The sequence below is a fragment of the Palaemon carinicauda genome, chromosome 11 (genome assembly GCF_036898095.1).
Source record: "Palaemon carinicauda isolate YSFRI2023 chromosome 11, ASM3689809v2, whole genome shotgun sequence".
Taxonomy (NCBI): Eukaryota; Metazoa; Arthropoda; class Malacostraca; order Decapoda; family Palaemonidae; genus Palaemon; species Palaemon carinicauda.
The window spans coordinates 62,100,937-62,128,405 of record NC_090735.1 but is presented as its reverse complement, the minus strand read 5'-3'; the positions used below and the strand labels follow the sequence as shown (position 1 = coordinate 62,128,405).

The 27,469-nt window shown below is 35.4% G+C and overlaps 1 protein-coding gene across 1 annotated transcript in view; it reads left to right on the top strand.

Moving 5' to 3' along the window:
* The first annotated feature begins 1,038 nt into the window (after positions 1–1,038).
* Positions 1,039–27,469, top strand: part of LOC137650039 (plasma membrane calcium-transporting ATPase 2-like) — a 145,609-nt gene continuing 119,178 nt past the window's right edge. Inside the window, 3 exon segments of the mRNA XM_068383061.1 lie at positions 1,039–1,091; positions 15,320–15,544; positions 24,970–25,167. Of these exon segments, the coding sequence (XP_068239162.1) occupies positions 15,385–15,544; positions 24,970–25,167 (358 nt within the window). The 5' untranslated portion in view covers positions 1,039–1,091; positions 15,320–15,384.

Here is a 27,469-nt window from a genome sequence, read left to right as displayed (position 1 = left end):
AGTTATATAGTTATTTTCTTTAGTTAAAAGAACTTCTGAGTTGTTATATGGTTATTTTCATTAGCTAAAAGACTACTGAGTTATATAGTTATTTCTCCTTAACTGAAAGGACTTCTGAATTATATAGTTATTTCTTCCTAGCTAAAAGGACTTCTGAATTATTTAGTTATATCTTCCTAGCTAAAAGAACTGTTCTGAATTATATAATTATTTCCCCCCAGTTTCTGGGACTCTTTTAAGTTATGTTTCGGGCTCACCAAACAAGATAGAAATAAGTTAGGACCAAATAAAAAAGTGGGCTTGATGCTACTGATTAGGGTTGTTCAGATAATTCTTATCGGTGAAGGTATGTTAATGATAAGGTTATCTTGAGAATTACCTGCCGCGCTGGGTCACCATTGCAGGTTGTCTGGTGTGTAAAGTATGAAAGTAATCTTAATTATTTCATTCTAATTGTAACTCGTCAGAAACCAGGAGATAGGTTGCTATTATTATTATTATTATTATTATTATTATTATTATTATTATTATTATTCATTGATGATCATTTATTACTTTTATTTTCATTCATTTATTATTATTATTATTATTGTTGTTATTATTATTATTATTATTGTTATTATTCATTATGAAAATATTCATTAGAAATATTTGTATTATAAAAATTAGGAAAATTATTATTGTGATTATTAAATTAGGAATATTATTATTGGGGTTATTAAATTAGGAATATTATTGTTATAAAGATTAGGAAAATTATTATTATTGATATTAAAATGAAGAAAATTATTATTGTTGTTGTAATTATTGTTATTGTTATTATTATTATTATTATTATTATTATTATTATTATTATTATCAGTTTTAATAAGAATAAATTTCAGTGCAACTCTTTCGATCAGTCAGAACTTTGTATTGACATAAATTTATGAGTATTTAAGGCCTTTTATTATTATTATTATTATTATTTTTTTTTTTTTGCGTGTGTGAATTTACTTCGCCCAAGTTATTCTTAGTAATATTTGTTCTCTTTTTCTCTTGCAGAACACAACAACAAGATAAATGAACGACCGATAGTTGTGATCGCTTAGGTAAGTAATTATATCGTCTAGAAACTCTTATGCATAATGTAAATGTGTGTGTGCTCTCTCTCTCTCTCTCTCTCTCTCTCTCTCTCTCTCTCTCTCTCTCTCTCTCTCTCTCTCTCTCTCTCTCTCTCTCTATATATATATATATATATATATATTATATATATATATACTGTGTATATATATTTATATATAAATTTATATATATATATATAAATATATATATATATATATATATATATATATATGAATATATATATATATATATATATATATATGAATATATATATAATATATACAGTATATATATATATATATATATAATATATATATATGAAAATATATATATATATAAATATATATATATATATATATATATATATATATATAAATATATATATATATATATATATATATATATATATATATATATGTATATATATATATATATACATACATACATACATACACGTATGACGTATGTATAATTTTATTTTATATTTATATACGTTTTAATGTATTTGAAGTGCCAGGTGATTAGGATTCAGGTTTATTTTTTCTTGTTGGAGCTCTTGAGCTATTAGCATCTTGCTTTTCCAACTAGGGTCATAGCTTAGCTTGTAAAGATAATAATAATAATAATACTGTTGTTGTTATTGATGGCATTGATCTTACTCCTTTGTTTGCAAATTTGTAAATAGGACAATAAAGAAGCTGTAATAAAGTTTCTTCACGACAACAGTAGATAGTGTCAATGCTTTTCTTGTAGTGTAGGCACCAGAACTTGTAGTGTGTGTGTGTGTGATGAGTGTGTCGTTGTTGTGCCTGTCTCTGGTGAATGCATTATTTTTCGCTTGCTATGCTTTTGAATTTGGATTAAAAAAATATATCTTTGTTTATACATTGGTTTTTTTTTGTTTATTTTTTTAACTACGCAACATTTAAAAATTGACACCATTTGAACCTTACGAAACCATTATGTTACTTGTCTTTATCTGATGTTGTGATTGCAATAATAATATTAATAATAATAATAATTATTATTATTATTATTATTATTATTATTATTATTATTATTATTACCATTACTACTACCTAAGCATTGCTGAAATACTCACCAAAATGTATGCATGTATGTACATGTGGCTGTATGTTAATTTATACCATTTGAAATAAGGGAAAAAACTAAATTTCCTTCGAGATCACATTTTCTTGTTTACGCTGGTCTCAGTGTGAATAGCTTAACGTAGTAAAAGGGTATGCTTATTGCCATGATCAAAAAGCTGCATTAGTCAGTGCCATCCACACTAGGTTGGTTTGCTGTGGTCTTTCAAACGAACATCTTCCTCCATCATCAATCCGTACTGGCCAGCGTGGGGATAAAAACTGGCTAAACCCCAGACATGAATAAGGACATGTCTGAGGCCTTTGCCCTACAGTGGACTAGAAATGGCTACATCTATTGTTGTTGTTGATATTGTATTTGTCCGTCGTTTTCCTTGTCATTCAATAATTGAGACGCGAAGATCGTTTGTGTGTGTTTGTGTGAAACATGGAATCCGATTCCTGTGTAAATAACAGTAAGTGTATATTCGTATGACGTTATTTCAACGATCAGTTATTCTCACAATGGGGTTGCGTGTCCTCTGATATACTCTACCGTGCAAGCATTATCTCTCTTAGCTTTAGGATTGGCAGTGTGTGTCTGTCTGTCAGTCAGTCAAATTGTCAGATAAGAGAGTAGGCCAACTGGATCGAACAACTCGTTGGTGAAAACAACGATTGCCAAGTAACTTGGCATACCTCTCTCTCTCTCTCGCTGGTTATTCTTATGGGCTCCACAAGGAAGGAGTACGGTACAGTTTAGCTGAGTAACTTATGCAGAAATATATTACAGCAATGCAGTTGTCGTTTTCTTCAACACGTGACACTAGTGTACGTTTCTTTCCTTTTTGGTCACTAACAATGTGTGCTGGACATGTAGCTGGAATTGTTGCTAATAAATTGATATGCTTCATTTTTTATTTCAGCTCCATTTTCTTACGGATCTTTCTTTACATTTTCTCGCCATTTCTTCAATGTTAGTTGGCATTTTCATCCCACTTTTTTTTTTTTTTTTTTTTTTTTACTCGAAAGTGCTAATAATCATTTCGGATAACTCATCTTTTGAAATTTTTCATCAGCTGTTCTTAACCTCATTATGCAAATATGATTTCATGGCGTTAATTCTTGTTGTATGTAATGGAGTGCATAACGTTTTCTCGAAAGATTTTTATAGGTGTATAATTATTTATTTATTTATTTTTTTTTTTTTGCGTCGATAGCTTAGTGTGTACGCCTAGTTAATGTGATGCAATCAATAAGTATGGTTAACAGAATTGGCATGAGATGCATTTCGAATTTATTTCAAGTTTGCCTTCAAGTTTTTATGCAGTTGATTCTAACAGTTATGTCTTCTCCATTATAAGGCTCACAGTATTTTAGAATGTTTTTTCCAGCTTTGACCAGATTGTGGAATGATCTTTCTAATCAGGTAATTGAATCTGGTGGAACTTCCAAAGTTCAAACTTGCAGCGAATGCGTTTATGTCGAAGAGGCTGACATGTCTCCTCGTAGTTTAGATATGACATCTATTTTAACGTTGTTACTGATCTCTAAATATTTTATCTTGATTGTTCATTACTTCTCTTGTAGTGTATCTATTTTCTTATGTTCTTTATTTTCACTGGGTTACTTTTCTCTGTTGGAGCCCTTGTGCTTATAGATAGCATCCCGCTGTTCCAACTAGGGTTGTAGCTTGGTTAAAAACAACAACAACAGTAATAATAATATTAAAAATAATAATAATAATAATAATAATAATAATAATAATAATAATAATGCAATCTACACGCTTACGTAGGGTGTTTTTCCACCCATCCATCCACTGCCATTATATTTGCATTTCCATGTACGCGAAAGGCTTTGCTGTTGGTCTTTGTACCCCTGACTCATCATCACGTGGTACTCTTCTTATTCTGGCCGACAAAAGATGGTGGTCATGCTTGTATTCCCCAATTACAGAAGGCAATTACTGGGGTCACTGTACTGTCTGATTCAACTCATTACTGTACTTCACAGCACTTGCCATCTGTAACTTCCATCCGTCTCTGTTTAAGTGACGGGTGAAATGAAAAGCTTCTCTCTACTCCATTCGAAGACGCACAAGATAGAAACAAATTTTCTTGGGCTGCCCAATGATAAAGTATCCTCTTGTTTAAAGAACAATTATCAGATATACGGGCATCAAAATACTCTATTCTAGTTAGGGCTGGAAGAAAGGAAAACAATCCTCTTGGCCAAACTGGGAAAAGATTGTTTAGAAAAAAGAGCATATCATTTTGACCATAAGATTAATTCAAGACACGTTGATATTTATGGAAAGATTTTACACCGACAGTGGGCAAAACAAGGCAATTACGTATTTGTTTCTATCGACGTAGCAAGGCCTCCATGAGGGGGGGGGGGGGCACTTCCAAAACGGGGTAAATTACGTTTTTTTTTTGGGGGGGGGGGGTCTCTTTAAAATTACCATCAACTTGCCAAGATAAGTTGGGGGTTCCTCTTTGCTAACTCACACCCCGGGCTCCCAAATCTGTAGCGACGCCCCTGCCTGTTTCTTGATCGGGATAATTTATCCTAATTAACATACTGTCATTCCAATGTCGTTCTTTCGATCTTATCTCTGGAAAAAAGGGGCGAATTGAGTCATGGCGTGGCAGTGTTCTACTCCAACACAACACAGGAAATCCGTCGCATATGACATTTATATGTTGTGCTATCTGTTTAGTTATTAGTGTTCAGATAAAAGCGCTAGTATCCTTGGCTCGCCAACTCCACAGCGTTGTTCTTTAGTCTTCGCTGTCGTCTTTTTAATAAGGTAAGTTTGTGAATATCTTTTACATTCAGTGTTTCGCTTAATATTTTTTGTTTAGACAGTGAGGGCATAATTTGTACACGGAGTAGAAAAAGAAACGGCTCTTTAGCAGCATAATAACCCAACCCCCTGCTACATCCATTGCTCCATTCTTTTATACATCCATGGATCTTTAACCCCTTCCATTTTACTGCATCTTTCACTCGCCTATCCAACACTCTCTAGATGTTCTAACTATAACATGCGATTCACACTCGCATCACCAACTGCTTTAACTTTATCCTTGTTTGCATCAAGATTTGTGGTCATGGTTTGTATTAGATTCCCCATATGAGAGAAATTGAAAACTGATGGTCTGGACGTGGTTTGTTGGGGCGTGTTTGGTATAGACGGAATTAATTCTGGAAAAATGAGAAGGTGAAGATTTAGATTATTCTCTTTGCTGATGCTGTCACAGACGTAATTCGTTCTACACACACAATATATATATATATATATATATATATATATATATATATATATATATATATATGTATATATATATATATATATATATATATATATATATATATATATATATATATATATATATATGTATATGTATGTATGTATATATAATATATATGTATATGTATGTATGTATATATAATATATATGTATATGTATGTATGTATATATAATATATATGTATATGTATGTATGTATATATAATATATATGTATATGTATGTATGTATATATAATATATATGTATATGTATGTATGTATATATAATATATATGTATATGTATGTATGTATATATAATATATATGTATATGTATGTATATATATAATATATATGTATATGTATATATGTATATATAATATATATGTATATGTATGTGTGTATATATATATATGTGTGTATAAATATTGTATATATATATATATGTATGTATGTATGTATATGTATATGTATGTATGTATATATAATATATATGTATATGTATGTATGTATATATAATATATATGTATATGTATGTATGTATATATAATATATATCTATGTATAAATATGTATATATATGTGTATATATATATATATATATATATATATATATATATATATATATATATATGTATTTATGTATATGTGTATACTGTATATATACATTATATATATATATATATATATAAATATATATATATATATATATATATATATATATTTATATATATATAAATATATATATATATATATATATATATTTATATAAAATATATTCTTTCCCAATCTAAGGTAGCAGGGTTGTCTCAAGTAGTATCTTTTGATTCTTAATGAATCCTCCTCATAATCATTATTAACTATTAGAATAATTTCCCACTGGGTTTATATGGATTAGTCTGCGATCATGTTATAATAATAGTGTAATAATAATAATGATAATAATAGTAATGGCAAGGGTGATTAAATGTGATGATTACTACAAGAATAATTATTTTCCGCTCGTTTTTAATTCATTGAACCGTGATTAATGTTTCTAATCGGGTGTGTCAACCACTTACACCGGAAACTACTTTAAAATAATGAAATGATTATTGTGTATTATGAGTGGATCACTCACTTGACAGGCTAATGATAACCAGTTAAGGTGCTGCCGAAAAAAAAGGATATCCTTTAGGGGCTGTAGTTGATGACGTCATATTTTGGTTGGCACAGACTTAACCGGATATTAGGTATAATATCCAGAATTTTACTTTATGGTGTCGCAACTGCCAAGGTCATTGATGCTGAAATACAACGCTCAGCTCAAGCTTGGTATATCGCGGATAACTCCCACCTACTGGCAATCAGTCTATTGGGTGGCACCATCTCCTGGGGTCAATGAAAATGTCATGTTGCTAGTAACCTCTCGCCTAGAGTTTCTCAGAAACTGCAAGGCTGTTCTCATTCAAAAGGGATTAAGTCGTATGATGAATATACACATATTTGTGTTTAAACAAAATATATTAATTCATACATATGTAAGTACAAGTATATATATATATATATATATATATATATATATATATATATATATATATATAATGTGTATATATATATGTATATATATATATATATATATATATATATATGTATGTATGTATATATACTGTATATATATGTATATGTATATATATGTATATGTATGTATATGTATATATATGTATATATATGTATATATATATATATATATATACCTATGTGTGTATGCATATATGTATGTATATGTATGTATCCATATATATGTGTATATATATATATATATATATATATATATATATATGTGTGTATGCTTATATATGTATATATGTGTGTATGCATATATATGTGTATGTATATATATATATATATATATATATATTTATATATATATATACTGTATATATATATATATATATATATATATATATATATATATGCCTATGTGTGTGTATCCATATTTATGTATATATATATATGTGTATGCATATATATGTATATATATATAAACATGTGTATGCATATATATGTATATATGTATATGTGTATGCATGTATATATATATATATATATATATATATATATATATATATACTTATATGTATATATATATGTATATATATACATATATATATATATATATATATATATATATACATATATATATATATATATATACAAATGCATATATATATACAGTGATGCCTCAGGATACGAAATTAATCCATTCAGGATGCGGTTTCGTATCCTGAGTCGCGTTTTACATGTAAATAGCCTAATCCGTTCCAAGTCTTATAAAAAGTCACCTTTTCTTTCATAAACACGCTAAACTGTAGTAATAAACATGCAATGCAGCCATTTCTATTATTCAATAATTAACACAACCGTTAAAAACAGCCTAATCCATTCCAGAAACCACTATGAGATTATTCAATAATGTAGTTATAGCCAAGTATCCCCCCCAAGCCCAAAGAAAACGGTCCGTTTTCTTTACTACTGTATAAAAGTTACGGTACTGTATGTACGTAAAGCATTTAGATCAGTGAAGGTGTATTGTTACCTGTACGTACACCTAAATTAAGGATTGATACCTGTACACTCTGAAAAAAAGGTTACAGTTAATTAGTGTAACAAAAAAGTTGAAACTTACCTTTTGATTGAGACGATGTCCGATAGCGAAGTCGCGGCAGAGAAGGATGGCATAAGGCAGAAAACGTAACAAGTGACAGACTACGTACAGTAATTTACACACTTAACACATTAACACTTAAACTTTACGAAATAAAAAAATGGCAGAAATAATTAACACAACATTACGTATGGAAAACTATAAAATGAAGGAAAAAATTACTTTAACACTTAACGGTAACATAAAACTTAAAATTGAATTTTTTTTTTTTTGCTTTTTTATAACTTTACGTTTTTCTTATTTTCTAAATCTCTTCTACTTCTTCATCACTTTCTTTTTTCTGTTTCTTTTCTTTACTTTCACCTCCTAATTCTTCATCCCTTCCTCTTTTCTGTTTCTTTTCTTCACTTTCACCTTCGTCTTGGCCTACTAATACCGCTGGCCTCTTTAATAAGAAACCATCCATTGAAGCTTGTTTCTGCCTACTTTTCAACACATTTCTAAAATGCGTTAGGCAAACGTCATTGCAGTGTTGAAGCGCACGGTTGGTATAAACTTTTTCTGGATGTTCCTTTTCAACGTAGTCTGCCATTTTATGGAAACATGCAAGAATTTCCGTGATGTCTGCTGTTTTCAAAGGTGCAACATCCTCCTCATCACCGCTAGAGAGCTGCTCTTGAAAATCACTCACTTGCATCGTGTCCAACTCCTTCAAGTCGTCCGTCGTCAACTCCTCGTGGTGCTCCTCGATAAGTTCATCTATATCTTCCGCGCTAACTTCCAGCCCCATGGACATACCAAGATGTACGATGTCAGCCACCTCAGACTGCTGAATTGGTTCAGGATCGTCAACGATCTCGGCTTCCCGAACCCCTCGAAGTCTCGTGCAGAGACAGCATCAGGCCACAGCTTCCTCCAAGATGAGTTTAGGGTACGCCTCGAAACTTCCTACTAAGCGAGATCGATGAGTTTGAGGCATATCACGATGTTGAAGTGATCTTTCCAAAATTCATGCAGAGTGAGTTTTGTACTCTCTGTGACTTGGAAACATCTCTTGAAGAGATGCTTCGTGTACAATTTTTTAAAATTAGAAATAACTTGCTGGTCCATGGGCTGGAGGAGAGGGGTGGTGTTAGGCGGTAGATACAGGACCTTTATGAAGGAATACTCGGCCAGAAGATATTCCTCGAGGCCAGGAGGGTGAGCTGGAGCATTGTCCAACACCAGCAGACATTTCATAGGGAGGCGCTTTTCTTCCAAATATTTTCGGACAGTCGGACCGAAGCAGACATTCACCCAATCAATGAACAGTTGCCTCGTTACCCAGGCTTTTGCATTCGCCTTCCACATCACGGGAAGGTTCTCCTTAATGACTTTGTGGGCTTTGAAGGCTCGGGGATTTTCTGAATGGTACACCAGCAGGGGCTTTATCTTGCAGTCCCCACTGGCGTTTGCACAAAAAGCAAGGGTAAGCCTGTCCTTCATAGGCTTATGTCCGGGTAGCCTCTTCTCCTCCGCCGTGATGAACGTCCGACGAGGCATTTTCTTCCAGAAAAGCCCAGTTTTGTCGCAATTGAAAACTTGCTGCGAACTGTAGCCTTCCTGCAGAGTCAACTCGTCGAACGTTTTAACAAAGGCTTCGGCGGCCTTCGTGTCCGAGCTGGCTGCCTCCCCATACCGTACCACTGAATGGATGCCAGTCCTTTTCTTGAACTTCTCGAACCACCCACGAGAAGCCTTGAACTCTGGGGGTTCCTGCTGGGATGTTCCTGCTCCTTCTTCGGCCTGAGCACGCACGAGATCACCGAAAATGGCGGAGGCCTTCTGGCAAATTGTAGTCTCAGTGATGGTGTCTCCTGAGATCTCTTTGTCCTTGATCCACACAAGAAGCAGCCTCTCCATCTCGTCATGCACGTGCGTTCTCTTGTTGGAGAAAATAGTGACGCCCTTAGAAGGTGTTGCTGCTTTGATGGCCGCCTTCTGCTTCAGGATGGTGCCTATCGTAGACGGATTCCAGCCATACTCCTTGGCGATCGCACTTAAACGCATGCCAGACTCGTACTTTTTAACGATTTCAAGTTTCGTCTCCATCGAGAGCATCGTCTTCTTCTTCTTTCCTTCGGCAACATTCTTGGGACCCATGGCTACAGTAATACGTAATATAATACACTACGTAACGTTATATACAGTCTATGTATAGTAAACACTAATACAGTACAGTGCACAGTAACGATTGTTTATTAACGATAACACGTGGCGTACGAATGTACTCTATATTAACACTAAGTCAAACAAGCGAAAGCACACAATGTCTGTTAACGATACCGCGGTCGGAACGAAAAGAGAGAGAGAGAGATGAACGCCCGTGCGTAGGCAAGCTGGGATAGTTGCCGACCAATAGGAAAGCAGGATCTTATGGCGTCAGCTAGCGTCTGAGTAGGGAGATAACCAATGGGTGAGCGGGAGGCTGTAAGTGAGTCTACCCAAGTTCAAAGTCAGGCGGCGCGCGCTTTTTAAAATTACTCTCGGCGAAGAGTTGGGATCTCGTAAGGTTTTCGTATCCTGAAATTTTATCCGTATCCTGGGGCATAAAAATCTTCGAATCACTTTTCGCATCCTAAATTTTTCGTAAGCAGAAACTTTCGTATCCAGAGGTATCACTGTATATATATATATATACATATGCATATATATATATATATATATATATATATATATATATATATATATATATATATATGTGTGTGTGTGTGTGTATATAAAGTTTTCTTGGAAATATTTGGGATAGCCAAGAAAACTGTATTAATAAGGCTAAGAAAACATTTTATAGTGTCCAGTTAGAGAAAAGGGAAACAATAATATGCTTTGTTTGCCATTTCATGGGTGTTTTTTAGATGTTATACCCGTTTTGAAAAAACTAATGTTAATTGTACATTAAAAACCATGTTGATGAAGAATAGTTCTGGAAATGATAATGATATAGTGTATATTATTCCTTGTTCAGAGTGTCGGCCAAACATCCAAAGGTATTTCAGTCGTATTAAATAAAACAGTATAAGGTTGACTTCTTGAGGGGTTCCCCTTAATAATGCCTTGGCCTCCCACTGGTTAGGGTCAAGTCACAGGATTGGATGGTCAGAGACGAGTAAAATAATCCATGTAAATTACTATACCTATAGGAATATTGTTGAATTCTTTTTAGTATCCTGTACCAAAGGTAGAAATTTGAATCTAAGCCCCTGGTCTGTTTTCCATTATTTCGGTATTATCCTTTTATCTAAAATCTGACTTTTCTGGAATTATTAAGAAATTGACAGTTGTTGGAACCCCTTCTCCTGTTTAAATACAATGTCTTGAATTTGTATTCTCATTTCTGAGTCTGTTGATGTCCCTAATGGACGAAAGTACTAACTCCAATCAAGTCTTGTCATTTTTCCTTCCGTGGGTATAATACATATGTACAGTATATATACATATGTATATTGTATATATATATATATATATATATATATATATATATATATATATATATATATACAGTATATATATATATATATATATATATATATATATATATATATATATATATATATATATATATATATATAATGTGTGTATGTGTAATTATATATATTGAAACATCTCCCTGAAGAAATTTTCATTGAGGCCAATTGCCTTAGTGGTATCAACGTGTTTCTTACAGAAATCCTTGTATTTTTGTAGCTTCTTCATATTGTTTGCTTTAGCCTGTGGTTAAGGAATGATAATTATTCCTTTTATTTTATTTTATCACTACAGCACTTATTAAGTGGTTACTAATTTATGCTACATTGGAATTCCTGATATATATGACTGTTCAGATGAGATTATGGTTAATTAATTTGAAAATTATATTTTAAATGTTATAAAAATAAAAAAAAGAAAATTAAAAGTATTTAATAATTTCAGAGATCCTCTGAAAATTATGATTATGTAGGAAGTAGGTTGGTCAGGGCACGAGCCACCCTTTGAGATATACCGCTAGGTCGTTATGGAGTCCTTCGACTGGCCAGACAGTACTCCTTTGAATCCTTCTCTCTGGTACGGTTCACTTTCCCTTTGCCTACACATACATTGAATAATCTGGCCTATTCTTTACAAATTCTCCTTTGACCTCATACACCTGACAACACTGAGATTACTAAACAATTCTTCTTCACCCAAGGGGTTAACTACTGCACTGTAATTTTTCAGTGACTACTTTCCTTCTTGGTAAGGGTAGAAGAGAGACTTTAGCTATGGTAAGCAACTCTTCTAGGAGAAGGACGCTCCAAAATCAAATCATTGTTCTCTAGTCTTGGGTAGTACCATAGCCTCTGTACCATGGTCTTCCACTGTCTTGCGTTAGAGTTTTCTTGCTTGAGGGTAAACTCAGGCACTCTATACTATCTAATTTTTCTTCCTCTTGTTTAGTTAAAGTTTTTAAAGTTTATATAGGAAATATTTATCTTAATGTTACTTTGATTAAAATATTTTATTTTTCCTTGTTTCCTTTCCTCACTGGGCTATTTTCCCTGTTAGGGCCCCTGGGCCTATAGCAAGTAATAATGATAATTATAATGATAGTGATAACTGAGTATATGCTTAAATATATTTACATATACCCACAAAATATGTGCAGGTATGTACCATTGAAGAGACCATCTGTTTTGCAGCCCACAACATCGGAAAGTAGATCCTAATCATCTACCACCATCTAAACGTATCTGCTTATAAAGACAAAAGCCACGCCTTGTGAGATTGGGGCTATGATGTTTAGTCTAAGAGCTCCTGCCTAGAGACAAGGTCTAGACAGTCATAAACGAAGGAATGCCTTGCAAGGAATCATCAATTGAGATTATTTCCCTAACCACAGAGTACTATTTGAAATATACAGTACAGCATGTCCAACCTAATAGCGGTCCTGGTAATGAGGAATAGTACGTCCCCTGGAGGACCCCAAGGAAGTTTGTGCAAATGTAGTCTATAAGTTTTATTCTTGGAGATGACTTTTAAATCATGCAGAAAATACTACATCCTACTGATTACAATGACACTCAAGTTGTATGCTTGCTCACAGAAATAATGGGACAGTGCACCAACTTTACAACGATATCCACTACTGTAAACCCTCCCTGAAAGAACTAATTAATTGAACCCAGGTTGTTCACAAGTAAAGCAACTACGGTAGGCTCATATTAGCTGAATTGGTAAGAATTGCCCTCTAAAAGCCTTCTTTGAACATTCAACAAGAATATAGGTATGCTCTAACCTCAAGCAGAAAGTGGGCTTGAAGTAAAGCGGGAAGTTACGGAGTTGAATGCCCTTCGGCATATGAAATCATGCTCTCTTCCGCAGGAATGTTGGTTTTCAAAGATAGCCGAGAAGCAACAGCAATAAAACTACCCATGCATATCCCTGACAGCAAAGCAGTCTTGACCGCCTGGCCTGCAAAACGATTGGTCTCAGTAATGTTGCCATGTGTCGTATCAAGAAATACGTCCCCTGATATTATGCGATATCCTTAAGAAATTTCTTAAAGGATACTCGCGCCAGGAGTTAGAATTCTGGAGACCCATGGTCATTTGTCTGGGAGTATCACTGTAGCTAAATATCCCTTGGAAAGCTGCCTAAAGGAACCTTCCATCAGAACGGCATGGCTATCTCACCCGAAAATAGATTTTTCGCTTTGCTTCAAAATCCGTTGTGTGTGTAAATATATATAACAAATACTCTGTCAGTTTCCGCATAATCTTTGGATCAATGGAATTTTGAAATACTGTAGATATATTTTCAATTTTCCTTTGATTTTTATCCTTTCTGTAACATTCAAAATGTAATCTTTAAATGAATTATCATAATTTTATCTTAACCCTCATTTGTGTGTGTACATAATATTTCTCTGTATGTAAGAAAGATTAGATATGTTCTTATTCATCATCATTTCTCTTGAAGGCCACTCTAAAAGGCACTATATTTAGGCCTGCACTTATTTTAGGATGATCCGCTTACCCCACAATTGCTCAGTGACTTGTGTATAGTTGGTGTTTGAGAATTTTTGGTGGTAATCAATTCAATTGTAAAAATTTTTTGTCTTGCCCTTCTGATCAGACAACCAGTGGTTTGGCAGATGTGTCATTGCCCTTGTGGACAGGAATAGACCATATCACAATTCTGTGGTAGAGGATAATGTTTAATGGTCACCACCTGAAATGTAGTGCAATACAGCATTCAAATTCATTGGTTAGTCCAGTGAAGCATGTAAAACTCCCATAATCTTCCTAAGTTTTTCTCTGACCATCCTCATATGATAGTTTTAATTTACTAAACAATCTCATATTCTTTATTACTCTTGGTCCTCTATTTTTCCTAACAAGAAGTCGTATGTCTATGTTGCACTTGAGGTATCAGATGATTCTCAATCAGTATGACTGACTTGCCTGATGAAACTCTTGGTGTTCGAATTTGTTGGAAAGGAGTAGTCGTTTGGGTAAGGAGGTCCGGTTGACTTTGCATTGCTTATACTGTATAGTTTTGCTTTGTTCCATGCAGTAACAATATTATTGGTAACCAACAAACAGTTAAAGCAAATTCTTGAAGCTAATGATGTCTTTTTTTATCAGTTAAATGTCAGAGAGTCATACCGTTGGAAGGAACTTAATTTTTTTCTGTAGTTGTAGCTTAGATTTAAAGTAGGTAGTCTTCGGTACTTTAGTCTGGATGATGTAATACCTTCCCATTTGCATCTTGGAACACAGGTTCTTTCCTTTGCCACACGATGCATATTTATTCAAATTATATAGGATAATTCACAGCAGGGCTTACACGTGAGGGTGGTGGCTACTTTTTTCAAAGATGCAACATTTCACAGAATGGTCTTTGTTTTGAATTCAGTTTACTATACTCTTCCCTAATTTGTCAAGGGTGACAAACTTGATTTAATTGAGGCTTGTACAGATTTGAATGCTTGGCCTTTAATTTTGTCGCATATTTGGATTTTAATTTCTCCTCATTCTACAAACCTTCCTGAGCTTGGCCGATCAGTTTGTAGTGTTCTTTTATACAATCTGAATTTATATATTAATGTGGTTACATGATAGTATATAGTTGTCATGTACAGAGTGTAATTAATTGCAAATGATATATTGATCCACTTTTCATTTCCAGGGGCGGTGTAGTTGGGGGGTGCCGTGAGCGTGGTGAGTAGCAGCGGAGCGTGAGCAGCGTGCAGAATGGCGACAATAGATGGTCGTCCGGCGCAATATGGCGTCACGCTCAAACAACTGCGCGAGCTTATGGAGTGTCGTGGAAGCGAGGGTTTGGAGCGCATACAGCAAGAATTTGGCAGCACCCTCGAGATAACGAAGAGGCTCTACTCATCAGCCACGAATGGTAAGAATGAACATTTAATTGTCAGTGTTACACTAATGCCTTATATTTCTCAGACAGTGCAGTGTAGTTTTTTCTTGGGAGGCATTAAGAAACGGCATTATTGAAGTGTCCTATCATCTCGAGTTCATGCACATAGGTGCTAAATGTTTTTCCAAACCTCAGTGCCCAGCCATCTGACCCAAATTCACGAATCCAATTCTATTTAGATTTTGTACTACTTTTTCCCTATTGAAAGAAAGGTGTTCATATCTGCTCTGCCAGGTAAGGAGCAAGTCTTGTGTTTTATGCCATATCTGAGATTGAATATACTGTACACATCAAGACATTTTAAATGTAATGGGATGTTCTATCTTGGGAAATGAATATGTAAAATTAAAGGCATCAAAAAGTTTTGAGCTTTTTTAAGCTGATGTCTCAAGATGTGACAAAAAATTAATATCTGCCCATTTTGATTTTGAAGTGTACTTATGTTGTTTTTTGCTGCAATTATTTGATTGTTGCATTCAAGTACTGTACTGAAGTAGGATAGTGGAAAGACAAAATTTATTTGTTTGAGGTAAGGAGAAAAAGGTTTCAAATCTAATGTTAGAGCTTTTGAAGCTGAAAGATGTATGTACCAATCAAAATTAACAACAATTTTAGTTTCGAAAAAGTCTAAAAGGTCATTGAAGAAAAGATTCTACAGACTAGAGAGCCCACACCAAAAACTGCTGGAAAGGAGTTGTAGACAAATGGTACTGGTCTGTATGGCAGTGCACTGCCTTGTCAGAATTTGGAATTTGATACTCTGCAAAACAAGTTTAGAACTGTAGCTTTGGGTATTGGCATCAAAGGAAGTTCCTTGAAAATATTGTTTGTGGGAGCAGTTGACTTTTCAGAATATCTTCCTATAATGGTCAAAATCATGCAGTCTTGTGTTTGTATCCAAGAAAACTGGCACTAAGCTAAAGCTATCAACATCTAAACAGAGGAACATTCCTATTGTGGTCGAACAAAAGAACTGGACCATATGGCATTAATGCCATCATCTTTTGTAAGTTTAAGGAGTCATTTTCTAGACCAATAATTTTTTCTCATTGGAAGACAAAAGATGCTAAGTTCCTACTCTGTGGAAGACATGAAATCAGTAACAAAAATACTCCCATGTACTCTAAGGAGTGTAAATGAGATGGAATCAAGGCTGATTTCCTTTCCTCACTGGGTTTTTTCCCTGTTGGAGCTCTTTGGTTTATAGCATCCTGCTTTTCCAGCCATGGTTGTAGCTTAGCAAGTAATAGTAATAATAATCAAGTTACAAAATTTACTTATAAGAGCCTTAATGGTTTAAAAGTTGATCATAAGTAGGAGAGGGAACAGACAGGTCTTGCCTCATGTTGCACAATGTCCTAAAGACTGACTATTTTATATACATATGGTCAGTGTCCCAATCCCTTCTCCACCCAAACTAGGACCAGAGAGGGCCAAGCATTGGTTGCGTAGGACTCTGCAGGTAGACCTATAGATCTCCCAAATCTTGCATATGTAGGTCACTAGAACAGTAAGGTTGTGGAAACTAGGAAAAACTATCGTACTCTGGGTGGGACAAGACCTCCCAACCCACAGTTTTGACTTATCTCCTTGGTTGTCACATCTCTACGGTTAAATAAATTAAAAAGTCAAATGAAAATACAGTATTTTTGAACTCCTCTGAGGCCATGTATTGTCAAGGTTTTTGTGGTTGTAATTACTTGAATATTTTTTTGCTAGTATCTTGTCTAAATGCAAGGAAAAAATCTTATGTTGGTACCTAAGATTTGCTTCTCAACAAGTTTTATAAGTCTAAGAAATGGATTTGGATTTACATGTTCATTAGAAGCTAACACAGCTTTTCGTAATAAGCTTCATATAGAGCAATTTTTTTATTTGTTGCAGTTCACTTTAAAAACAAAGTAAATTTTCTGCTTATCCTTTATGAAAAGGAGTTTACCATGAAGTTTAGATATCCTTATTGCTGTAGATTATATTCCATCATTTCTTCCTGGCATGCAAGTTGAATCTTTCAGGTCTTTTAAGTTACAGTATACTGTTTTGAAAAAAAACAAAACAAAATTTAATTAGATACCCTGAAGGGCCAGTAAACTCTGACATATGTTAGAACTAGATCCAAATATGAGTGGATTCCTTTATCAGCTGCAGTCAGTCAGGTTATTGACAGAATTTCAGAATTGACTTGTAGTGGTGATCAGTAACATTAGATGTAAGCCAGTCTCCAGAGACAATAAAAAATGGTTTTGTAGTCGAGCGATAGTTCTCAGTATATTATTTCCAGGTGGCAACGAAATAAGTGTTGCTACTGGAGTTGAAATAAACTGCATAATTTATACTGTACATCGTATTGGTAATTGCTTATAAAAAACAGTAGAATTATATGGCAGTTATTTTCTCAATACCTCTGACAATGTTTAGATAAACATATAAGTATACCTTGTCCATCATCACAACTATAAGGGTTTATGAAGGTAACAGTCAAACTTGTTCCACAAATAAGTTCCAAAAGGAAAAATAGGCTTTAGACTCTCCCAAGGTATTTTTATAGTCATCCTTTAACTTTTACCAGGGTTTTGTAACATACAGTAGTTACCCTCTGAAGTCAAGATTTTGGGATTATGTTCTGTGTCTTTTAACAACACTCCTAGACCCCCTAATTTCTTAATATAACTATAGCAAAACCTATTATGCATCTTTTAGGAACCTTTCAATTGACACAAAAGCTTTAAAAATAAGGTATTTTACCTGGTATTGGCAGAAAAAGTACCAACCGATCTTGTGATGCCATAAGAAAATCCATGGATATCCGAAATTACAATTACTTGATTCGCTAATGTTACGGTAGGAATGTATTACCATACATCCCAATAGTGAATTTTTCTAAATGGTACAGTAACTGGAATTCATCTATTTTTCTTATTTGTTTTTTCGTACAATTCAAACCATAATTTCAGCCAATACATTCCAAGACTCCTGAGGTTGCCAACTTCTGTGGTTAATAGGCTGGATAAACTCTTCTGTTTCTATGAAATACACTACAATATATCCCGAGTGGAGAAACGATAAAATATGTACTGTATATGAAAGTACATTATATAGAGCATTATTAATATTGCCTATTAGACTATAGTACAGTATATAGTACTGTTTGATATATACTTTCTACAACCACAATACAATACTGCTTTCAATACATCCCCACCCCCATATCTCTCTCTCTCTCTCTCTCTCTCTCTCTCTCTCTCTCTCTCTCTCTCTCTCTCTCTCTCTCTCTCTCTCTCTCCTCTCTCTCTCTCTCTCTCTCTCTCTCTCTCTCTCTCTCTCTCTCTCTCTCTCTCTCTCTCTCTCTCTCTCTCTCTTTTTTAGATATAATGCAGTACAGTATGATATACTGCTCAAAAATGTATCGCAGCAGGTTTTAGTCACTTGAGCATTAAGTTCTTGTGGATCTGTGTCACTCGACAAAAGTTTAGATATGGATGACATCAAGGAAATGATGTGGCTAGCAGGGAATGCAGAGTTGTGGCTTGGCAATAGATGATGTTGATGGTACTATACTGGTTTGGCAGTAAAGGACATTGGTAGCACTGGTTCAGCCAATGTTGATGGTGCTAGGGTCTTTTCTGTTTTTCCATTATTGACTATGTCTTGAGGATGCATTGAAAGGCAGCCCTTCGTTCTCAAGGTATGCTTTCACCATAGGAGCAGAGCATTTATTGAAACACTGCTTGAGGAGAACAACAGTGACCAAGGCCTTGGGATTGTGTTACCATAAAATGCAAAGCTTATCTTTGTTTTTACTCTTCAGGGCTCACTGGTTTTTAGAACAATGAAAGTCTTGCCTTAGCATATAACCCACCAGATTACTTGAACCACAAAGAACCAAAGTCAGCCAATCCTTTCATGCCTTAAACCCAGGTGCTTATATGATGCTTTGTGACTATATGTTCTACTTGTCAGTTTTTCCCCAAAAAAGACTTTAATATTAATTATTTCTGTAAATTTTGCTGGATAAGCTACCACTGCTGTTTCATCCACAGACGCAGATTCTCCGGTAGTTTTAATATTTTTCAACGTTGAAAGCTTTTCTAAACGCCTTCATGTTGGAAAAGCCTTGAATTCCTCACCAATTGGTAAATTATCTGTTTTTGAGTGAATCGTTGGGTTTCCTTTTTGTCATATCTTCTATTCAGAAGTTTAATGCCCTTTCCATCTTCAAGAGAACCTTGTCACATATTATCGAACTGACTTTAGTGGTAGGTAACATGGGCTGTAGCAATTATTACTCATATAGCCTTCCTTTTAACAAAGTCTCCTGAATGAAAGACTCAATTCTTTCCATTCTTGCTGGCAAGTTCAGCTGAAGTTTATTTTTCACTTCGATTAAATATAGAATGCCAGTTTCTCAATCATGGGCAACACCTTATAAGCTCTTTTAGCCTTTTGGCCAACACTTGCATTGCTTGAAGCTAATTTAGGATGCAGGACTACAGTTAGTATCGTATACACTTCATGATCACATGGTGGCTTTGCTTTGTTTAGACAGATAATGCTAGCAGACACCCATACACACTTTAGAAGCTGCCACGAAATACTGGGAAACAACATTGGGAAAATTACGATTATCTGAAGCTGGGCACGCATAAGACACACTGAATGTGCATATGTCAAGCATGTTACTCTACTGATTGGCAAAGGGGCCAGCCATTAACTGTATTGGCATGCTTTTTTGAAAATTCTGCCGTGTGCTTGCAATTTAGCTGTTTTGGTAATGCAATTTACCCTCATAAGTTATTTTTCTATTAGTATCAAAAGCTCCTGACTTAGCAGCTAGTGAATCAGCTGTTAAGGAGGTTTGACTGAATGCTCGTCTTACTTGAGGAGTCCTTTAGGCATGAGCCTAACAGGTTACTTAGGCCTCGATCTGGGGAGCGGACTTCTTCCCGGAGGACGTGGTACATAGCGCCCTCGGAGAAGCAGCCGGAGTCAACCAAAGCCTCAGTCCGGTGGGGTCTAATTCCAAGAGAAAATTCGAGCCCACCGGACCGCAATCACGAGGCAGGAGATGACCAAGGAAGTTTCAGTCCTTCCAAAGGCCACAGGCTCAGGATGTGCTACAGGCAATGCCAGTATCCCAGGTGAGCCAACCTTCCACCTCAAGCACCCAGCCACAAAATCAATGTGTGTGGGTAAGCCAATCACCTCAACAACCGATAGCCACTACTCCGTTTATTGTGTATCTGGCGTATCATCCTTCCTTCGAAACACAGGGAGTGTTTTACGGATATAATATGCATGCGAGAGGTAATAGAGCTAGAAGAGCCTTCCTGCATAGGGGACTCCCCAAGTAGGAGGAAGGCTGTACCTCTTTCGGAGCCGTTGGGCGTTCAGCAATTGGCACACAACGTCGTAATGAAAGTTCTGGGGTGGAGATGGATGAAAAAAGCCCCCTCCACCAACCAGTTTTTATCACATTCCAATGGCAGACTTAACACTTTACACTGGAGATCTTCTGAAGAAAGCAATAAAAGAGGTAATAATGCTTAAAAATTTCAAGCACGTTTGTTCAGAGTGCCTAAGAAAAACTCGGACAAATGAAGAGTTACCTAGATCTGTCCTATTTGAATACATATATTCAATGCGACTAGTTCCATATGCTGACCGTCTCACAGGTGAGGACCTTTTGTCCCCGTGGGGCCGTCACCACCTCTATAGATCTTACAGGCGTTTATTTTCATGTTCCGATAGCAAGGGTTTTTCGTCCTTTTCTAGGATTCAAGCTAGGCAAATGGGCTTACACCTTCAAGGTGATGCCATTCGGACTCAACATAGCGACCAAGTTATTCACCAAGTTGGAGGAGACAGTAGTCCAAGAGATGAGGACTCAAGGAATACAGTTAGTGGCCTACCTAGACAGTTGGTTTATCTGGGCCAACAGTGTCAAGGAATGCCACAAGGCGTCGGGCAAAGTAATAAAATTTCTGGAATACTTAGGTTTCCAAATAAATTTCAAAAAGTCCCGTCTTTCTCCATCAACGTACTTCCAGTGGTTAGGTCTTTAATGGATCCTGACCACACACAAGCGGTCGATTCCACCACAGAAGGGGATAGAGATAGTAAGAAACACAAGAGGATCTCTCAAGGACAAACTAACGACCCAGAGAAACCAAGAAAGAATCATAGGTTTACTCCAGTTTCCCTCAGTAACAGACACATTACTGAGAGTCAATGTAGAAGACATCAATCGAGTTTGGCGGTCCAAAGAGAACGAGAAATATCGAGACAAAATTTCCCAGGTTCCACCTACACTATGGAAAAAACTTCAACAATGGACGAAGGTCAAAAACCTAGCAAACTCGGTACCTTTACGATTCCCAGCCACAACATTGGTGGTCCATTTAGATGGCTTCCTAATCATTTAAGGAGGCTATTCCCAATACGAATAGGTCCAGGGGTTGTGGACAGTGGCACTCCGACAACTACACATCAATATCTTAGAAATCAAGGAAATGTTCTTGACTCTAATAAGTCTTTCCCCATCACAGAAACAACTTATCAGTCTAATTCTAGATAGCCAAGTGATAGTCCACTGGATTAACAGGGAAGTTCTAAATCAAGTCACGTAAATTAAGTGATGGTAGTTATCTTTTCAATGGCAACAGGGAACCTTTTCCACATGTCAGCTGTTCACCTGGGGGGAGTAAGAAATGTGGTTGAGGATGATCTACCAAGGACACCTCCGCGGGAGTCGGAATGGTCCTTGGCCAAAAAAGTCATTTAACTGGACCTGCCAACAGGTTCCGGGTCCCCAAGTAGACCTATTTGCCACAGAATCCAACCACAAGCCACAATGTTATGTGGCCCCCAACCTGGACCCTCTGGCCTATGTCCCAAACGGCATGTCCATAGATTGTAACTACTGACGGAGGATTTATCTGATTCCACCCTTAACCATGCTATTGAAAGTCCTGGACATGCTCAGGACTTTCAAAGGTCGGATTGCCCTCATAGCCCTCGATTGGCCAATGCAACTGGTTCCCTATCTTGGTGGAACTAGGACTCCGACCTCGGCGCCTTCCCGAACCGAGTTAGCACGGATGGTATTATCTCACAGTGTGTCTGCTTCCTCACGGATTCAGAGTGCCTTAACTTTATGCACAGTACTATCTGAGATTTGCAGCACAAAGAGATGCTGAGATTGACCCTTTTAACACATTGTCCCTAGTGTCAGGAATATGAGATTCTACCCTTCGGCAATATGATTCTGATGTAAGGAAGTTAGCCACTTTCTGGAAGACTCAGAGGTTCGGACGCTGATTACGAATCTGGCAGTTACCTTTTTCAGAACTTTCTTAGAAAGAGGTCTAGCCAATGATACTATTACTATTGTTAAATCTGCTTTAAAGAAAATATTTCAGATCGGGTTCAATTTTAATCTTACAGATTCGTATTTTTCGTCCGTTCCGTGAGCCTGTACTAGACTAAAACCAGTAACTCGCCCCCACGCAGTTTTATGAGTTTTAGATGATGTCCTTGATCTAGATTCTGACTCTGATATTGAATCTTCTGACTCTGATATTGACTCATGCACTTATATAGCGCTTTTTAGGAAAACGTTATTTTTGATAAGTTTAGCCTCAGGAGCCAGATTATCTGAACTCTCAGCATTATCTAGAGAACCAAATCATATTGATTCCTTTCTTCTGGTGGAATTTTATTCTCTCTAGATGGAAAATTCTTAGAAAAGATTGAGGGTCCACAGAATAGATGGTCCCCGTGGAAGATTGTCCCACTTCCACAGGATCTATCTCTGTGCCCAGTTATCACTCTGGAAAACTATTTAAATAGACCTTCAGGACCTTTGTTTATTAGAAAGGATGGAGGAACCATTTCCCTGAAAGGAATCAGACAATAGATTCTGCATTTTATTAAAAGAACCAAGCCGTAATCTGTACCACATGCCCAAGATTAAAAAGATATAGTGGTTCCTCCAGATTTAACACAACCATTATAACAGGGTCCTATCTTCATATATATTTTCCCTCTCAGTGCCTTGTCTCCTAATAAGGAGCAGGGCAGCACCTGCCTTCCCTTTCCCCCTACCTTAACATTGACCTTGATTTGGGGTGTAATTAAGAGATTGGTATACTGTATTAAGGATTTTAGTAAAACACGCTTAATTGAATTTCTCTAATTTTAATTCTGTTCATTAACTTTTTGTGTATTTCCAAGCTTATGGGACCAATTCTCTGTTACTATTTCACGGAGCAACACAGGTTGAGCCCAGAAAAGGGATTTTGACGAAGGAAAAATCTATTTCTGGGTGAGGAACCTGTGTTGCCCAGTGTACCCTCCCTCCATTTTCCTCACCCTAGGCTGGCCCAAGCTTGGGGTGCTAATAGGAATGATGGGAGAAGGTTAGGTAGTGGTGGTGGGGGTGGGGGGGGGGAGGGGCAGTAGCTGTAGTGAACGACACCTCGTAGTAACGAGGGGTTTTGAGGAGGGAGAAGTCTAATTGGAAAGGGATCTCTGGTAGTGGTATCACTCGCCCCAGTTTTAATACCGACACCCGTTAGGGGTGAGCGAGCTGGATATATTCCTAGCATTCCATGCAACTTTTTTCTCTGGTATATTTAGCAGTATTTATACCTTTGAAATGGTGCTTTAAGGAGCATTTCACGGAGCGACGCAGGTTGAGCCCAGAAATTCCCTTTTGATTGTGCAGTATTGTTGCATTTAGTCTGAAAATTTGAACATTTAAAAATAAGGTTGCTGAAAAACAAACTGGAAGGAATCTGAACTCGGGTAAGATAAAATGTTTTCTATTTCATAAAGGTACTGTATAGACTGCTGTAACTTTTTTAGACCAAAGGATTAAGCTTTTTAAAGAAATAAAGGATTCAAAATTACCAAGCTGTGGCATTATCAAAGTTTTTTATATTATCTGAAAAAAAAAGATATATATATAAAACTAACCCTTGCAAGTACATATGGTTATTGGAAACTGTTATGTGAAGTAGGCTTTTGATTTCTACAGAGATTTTATTGTTTTCTAATGTAGTTTAAATACATTTTAAGCTTAAAATACTTTTCCAGACAGATATAAAATTATGTAAAGATGTTTTAAGGTGTAGATTTGTTTAAAATCTTAAATTTCCTTTCAACTGTTAGACTAATATCTCATAACATCTAAATAAGTGAAATTTTATTCACAGTCCCAAAATATTAGCTATTAGAGGTTTATTTAGTATTATTTGCTGTATGGATTTTTTTTCAAGTTTTTCATTTACATGACATAGTAATTTCATAATTTATTTGGTGTTTTATTACTGATTTCCATGGGAAATGTCTTGACCTTAAGCATATATATTGATGTAATTTTTTTCATTTGACTCCAGGACTGACGGGAAATGAAAGCGATTTAGAACACCGAAGACAAACGTTTGGTTCGAATGTTATTCCGCCTAAGCCTCCAAAAACATTCCTAACACTAGTATGGGAGGCATTACAAGATGTCACCCTTATTATCCTCCAAGTTGCAGCAGTGGTGTCTCTATGCCTATCCTTTTACAAACCACCGGCAGATGACTCAGGAGGTCAGTATAGTTTTGGGTTTTAGTTTAGGTCTATAACTGCAAGATGACCCCAGAATTGTTAATGTATCTCTCTCTCTCTCTCTCTCTCTCTCTCTCTCTCTCTCTCTCTCTCTCTCTCTCTCTCTCTCTCTCTCTCTCTCTCTCTCTCTTACACTGTATATATGTATGTAAAATATGTTGTGGAGCTATAAAATGAATCTGCTTTACATAAGATAATGTATATACACTAGTGAAAATTTGATTAAGAATGATTTTTCTGCAGCTTTTCTCTTCCTACATTTTTGTTTATTAATTTATGTCATCAGGTTTGAAATTGCAGATTAACGTGGTAGTGTTGTTAAGTTTTTGGTATGAGATTGAAAAATGCTTGAGAACTGAACTCATGGTCCTTTAGACATTCTAATCTATATTGTAGCCTAAAGCATTGCATTTTAGTTGGTTAGGTTTGTTTCCTTTTGTGCTCTGCTTTTGCACATTAATAACAAAATGATTTGTGTCATGGAAATATAAACGTAAAATTGAGTTCATAGCCACTTTCTTCATTTGTAAGTTTTTTAACTTGCTCTCTTTCAGTACTTACTTCTGTTTGCTAACTCTGATGTCATTATAGGGTGCCTCACATCCGTAGTTTACTTGTAACTCTGTGAGTAGAGGAAAGATTGAACACTTTCTAATAATCTAACCATATGTACTGTTTTTGCTTTGCATGCCTCTCTTTACTGCAATGATCGACTACACAGGAAATGAAGGTGAGTGCCAATTACAGAGTGCGTTGTGGTGTATTCATTGAGGAAGCTGGTTTTGCGGCTTCCTCAAACCTCATGAATTATATACTAGTTTCATTATTATATGAGTGATCATAACAGATTTTATCTTTTTGTTATTTGTTACTTATACTCTGGTGTCTTTTTATTAGTGCAGACAGCTTTTTGTTGTTTATATGAATTTGGCATTCTACTTTCATGACCAATGGCGTTTAGAGGGATATTCTGGTGAAGGTAACTAGGAAAGAGAGAGTAAATCGAAATGCATATTCTGTATACTGTAACTTAGTTCCTTTACCTTTCCTTCTCATATTTCCTTAATTTGCTTTTTTTCCTTTTCCACTTCCTCTCCCCATTTGCCCTTCTTCCTTGTCCATCTTCAGGAGCAGCTTTCTATAGGGTACAGTGTAATGTAAATTCCTAAATAGCCCCTCCCACCTCTCCAATCCCTCACTGGCCTAATTGCCATTATTGTCACTACTACTGTTACTATTACTGTTTCTGCTGAGGATTGAATGCAAATGATCTGATGGTATGATGGCATGGACTCAACATATCAATTTTCAGTGTCTTTTTATTCCTGTCAAATGTTCTCATCATGTTGATACAATTTAATGTTCGTTCATGGTTGCTTCCACTGTTCATAGCGAGGTTTCTTCGTGGGTGAAAAGGAACAACATGTTGTAAAGAAGTGAATTTAGAGTTTAAGGATATTGAAACACTGTTGATATGTAAGATACTGTAGTTGGTAGTTGAAGTTCATTTTAAAACAAAATTTTATTTTAGTGAAAGTTAGGAATTTTGAATTTCAAAGTCAGTACAGTATAGTTTATGGATGAATATTTTGTTGTTGTTAAACAGTTATGGTAGTCCTTTGATTTTATGTAGAACTAATGAGGATCATGTCTTGAGATTGACCGAGTACGCTTATGTCAGTTTCCTCATGCTAGATTTGAAGGATTTTTTTTTTTTTTTATGTTGCCAGTCGGTAGCACAGTTAGTATTGTTGTATATATCAGTACATTTATTTGAGGCTTTGGTGATTTATTGTGAATGCCATCCTTTGAAGGTATAGAAGTTATATATTTATACATGCTTATGGTTATTTTCATATTGTAGGAGGATTGATTCAGTTTTTGGTTTGCTTCAGTTGTAATAATTCTCAGGATTTGTATTCATTGTCCATGTCGGATTGAAAATATTAGCAATACTGCAGTGCTTTCTGTATCCATTTTAGAGACATGAATTACTATATATGCAGTATTATGCTCTTAAGAGTGGAGTCTTAATTTTTTTTCCAATTTAGATTGATCTTAAGATTTTTTTTTTAACTATTTAATAACAGAAAATCATTTACTTGAATATGTCCCTTTAGAAACTTAAAATAGCTGGTTAAGTTTTATGCTGTTTATTTAAGAATTTTTCTTTTTACCATACAGCATTTGGGTTGTAGTCACATACTAGCATTGTTGAATTCATGCGTTGGTAGAGTGGTGTTTGTGGAAGTTGATGCATAAGGTTGCACGGTATTTGGTTGG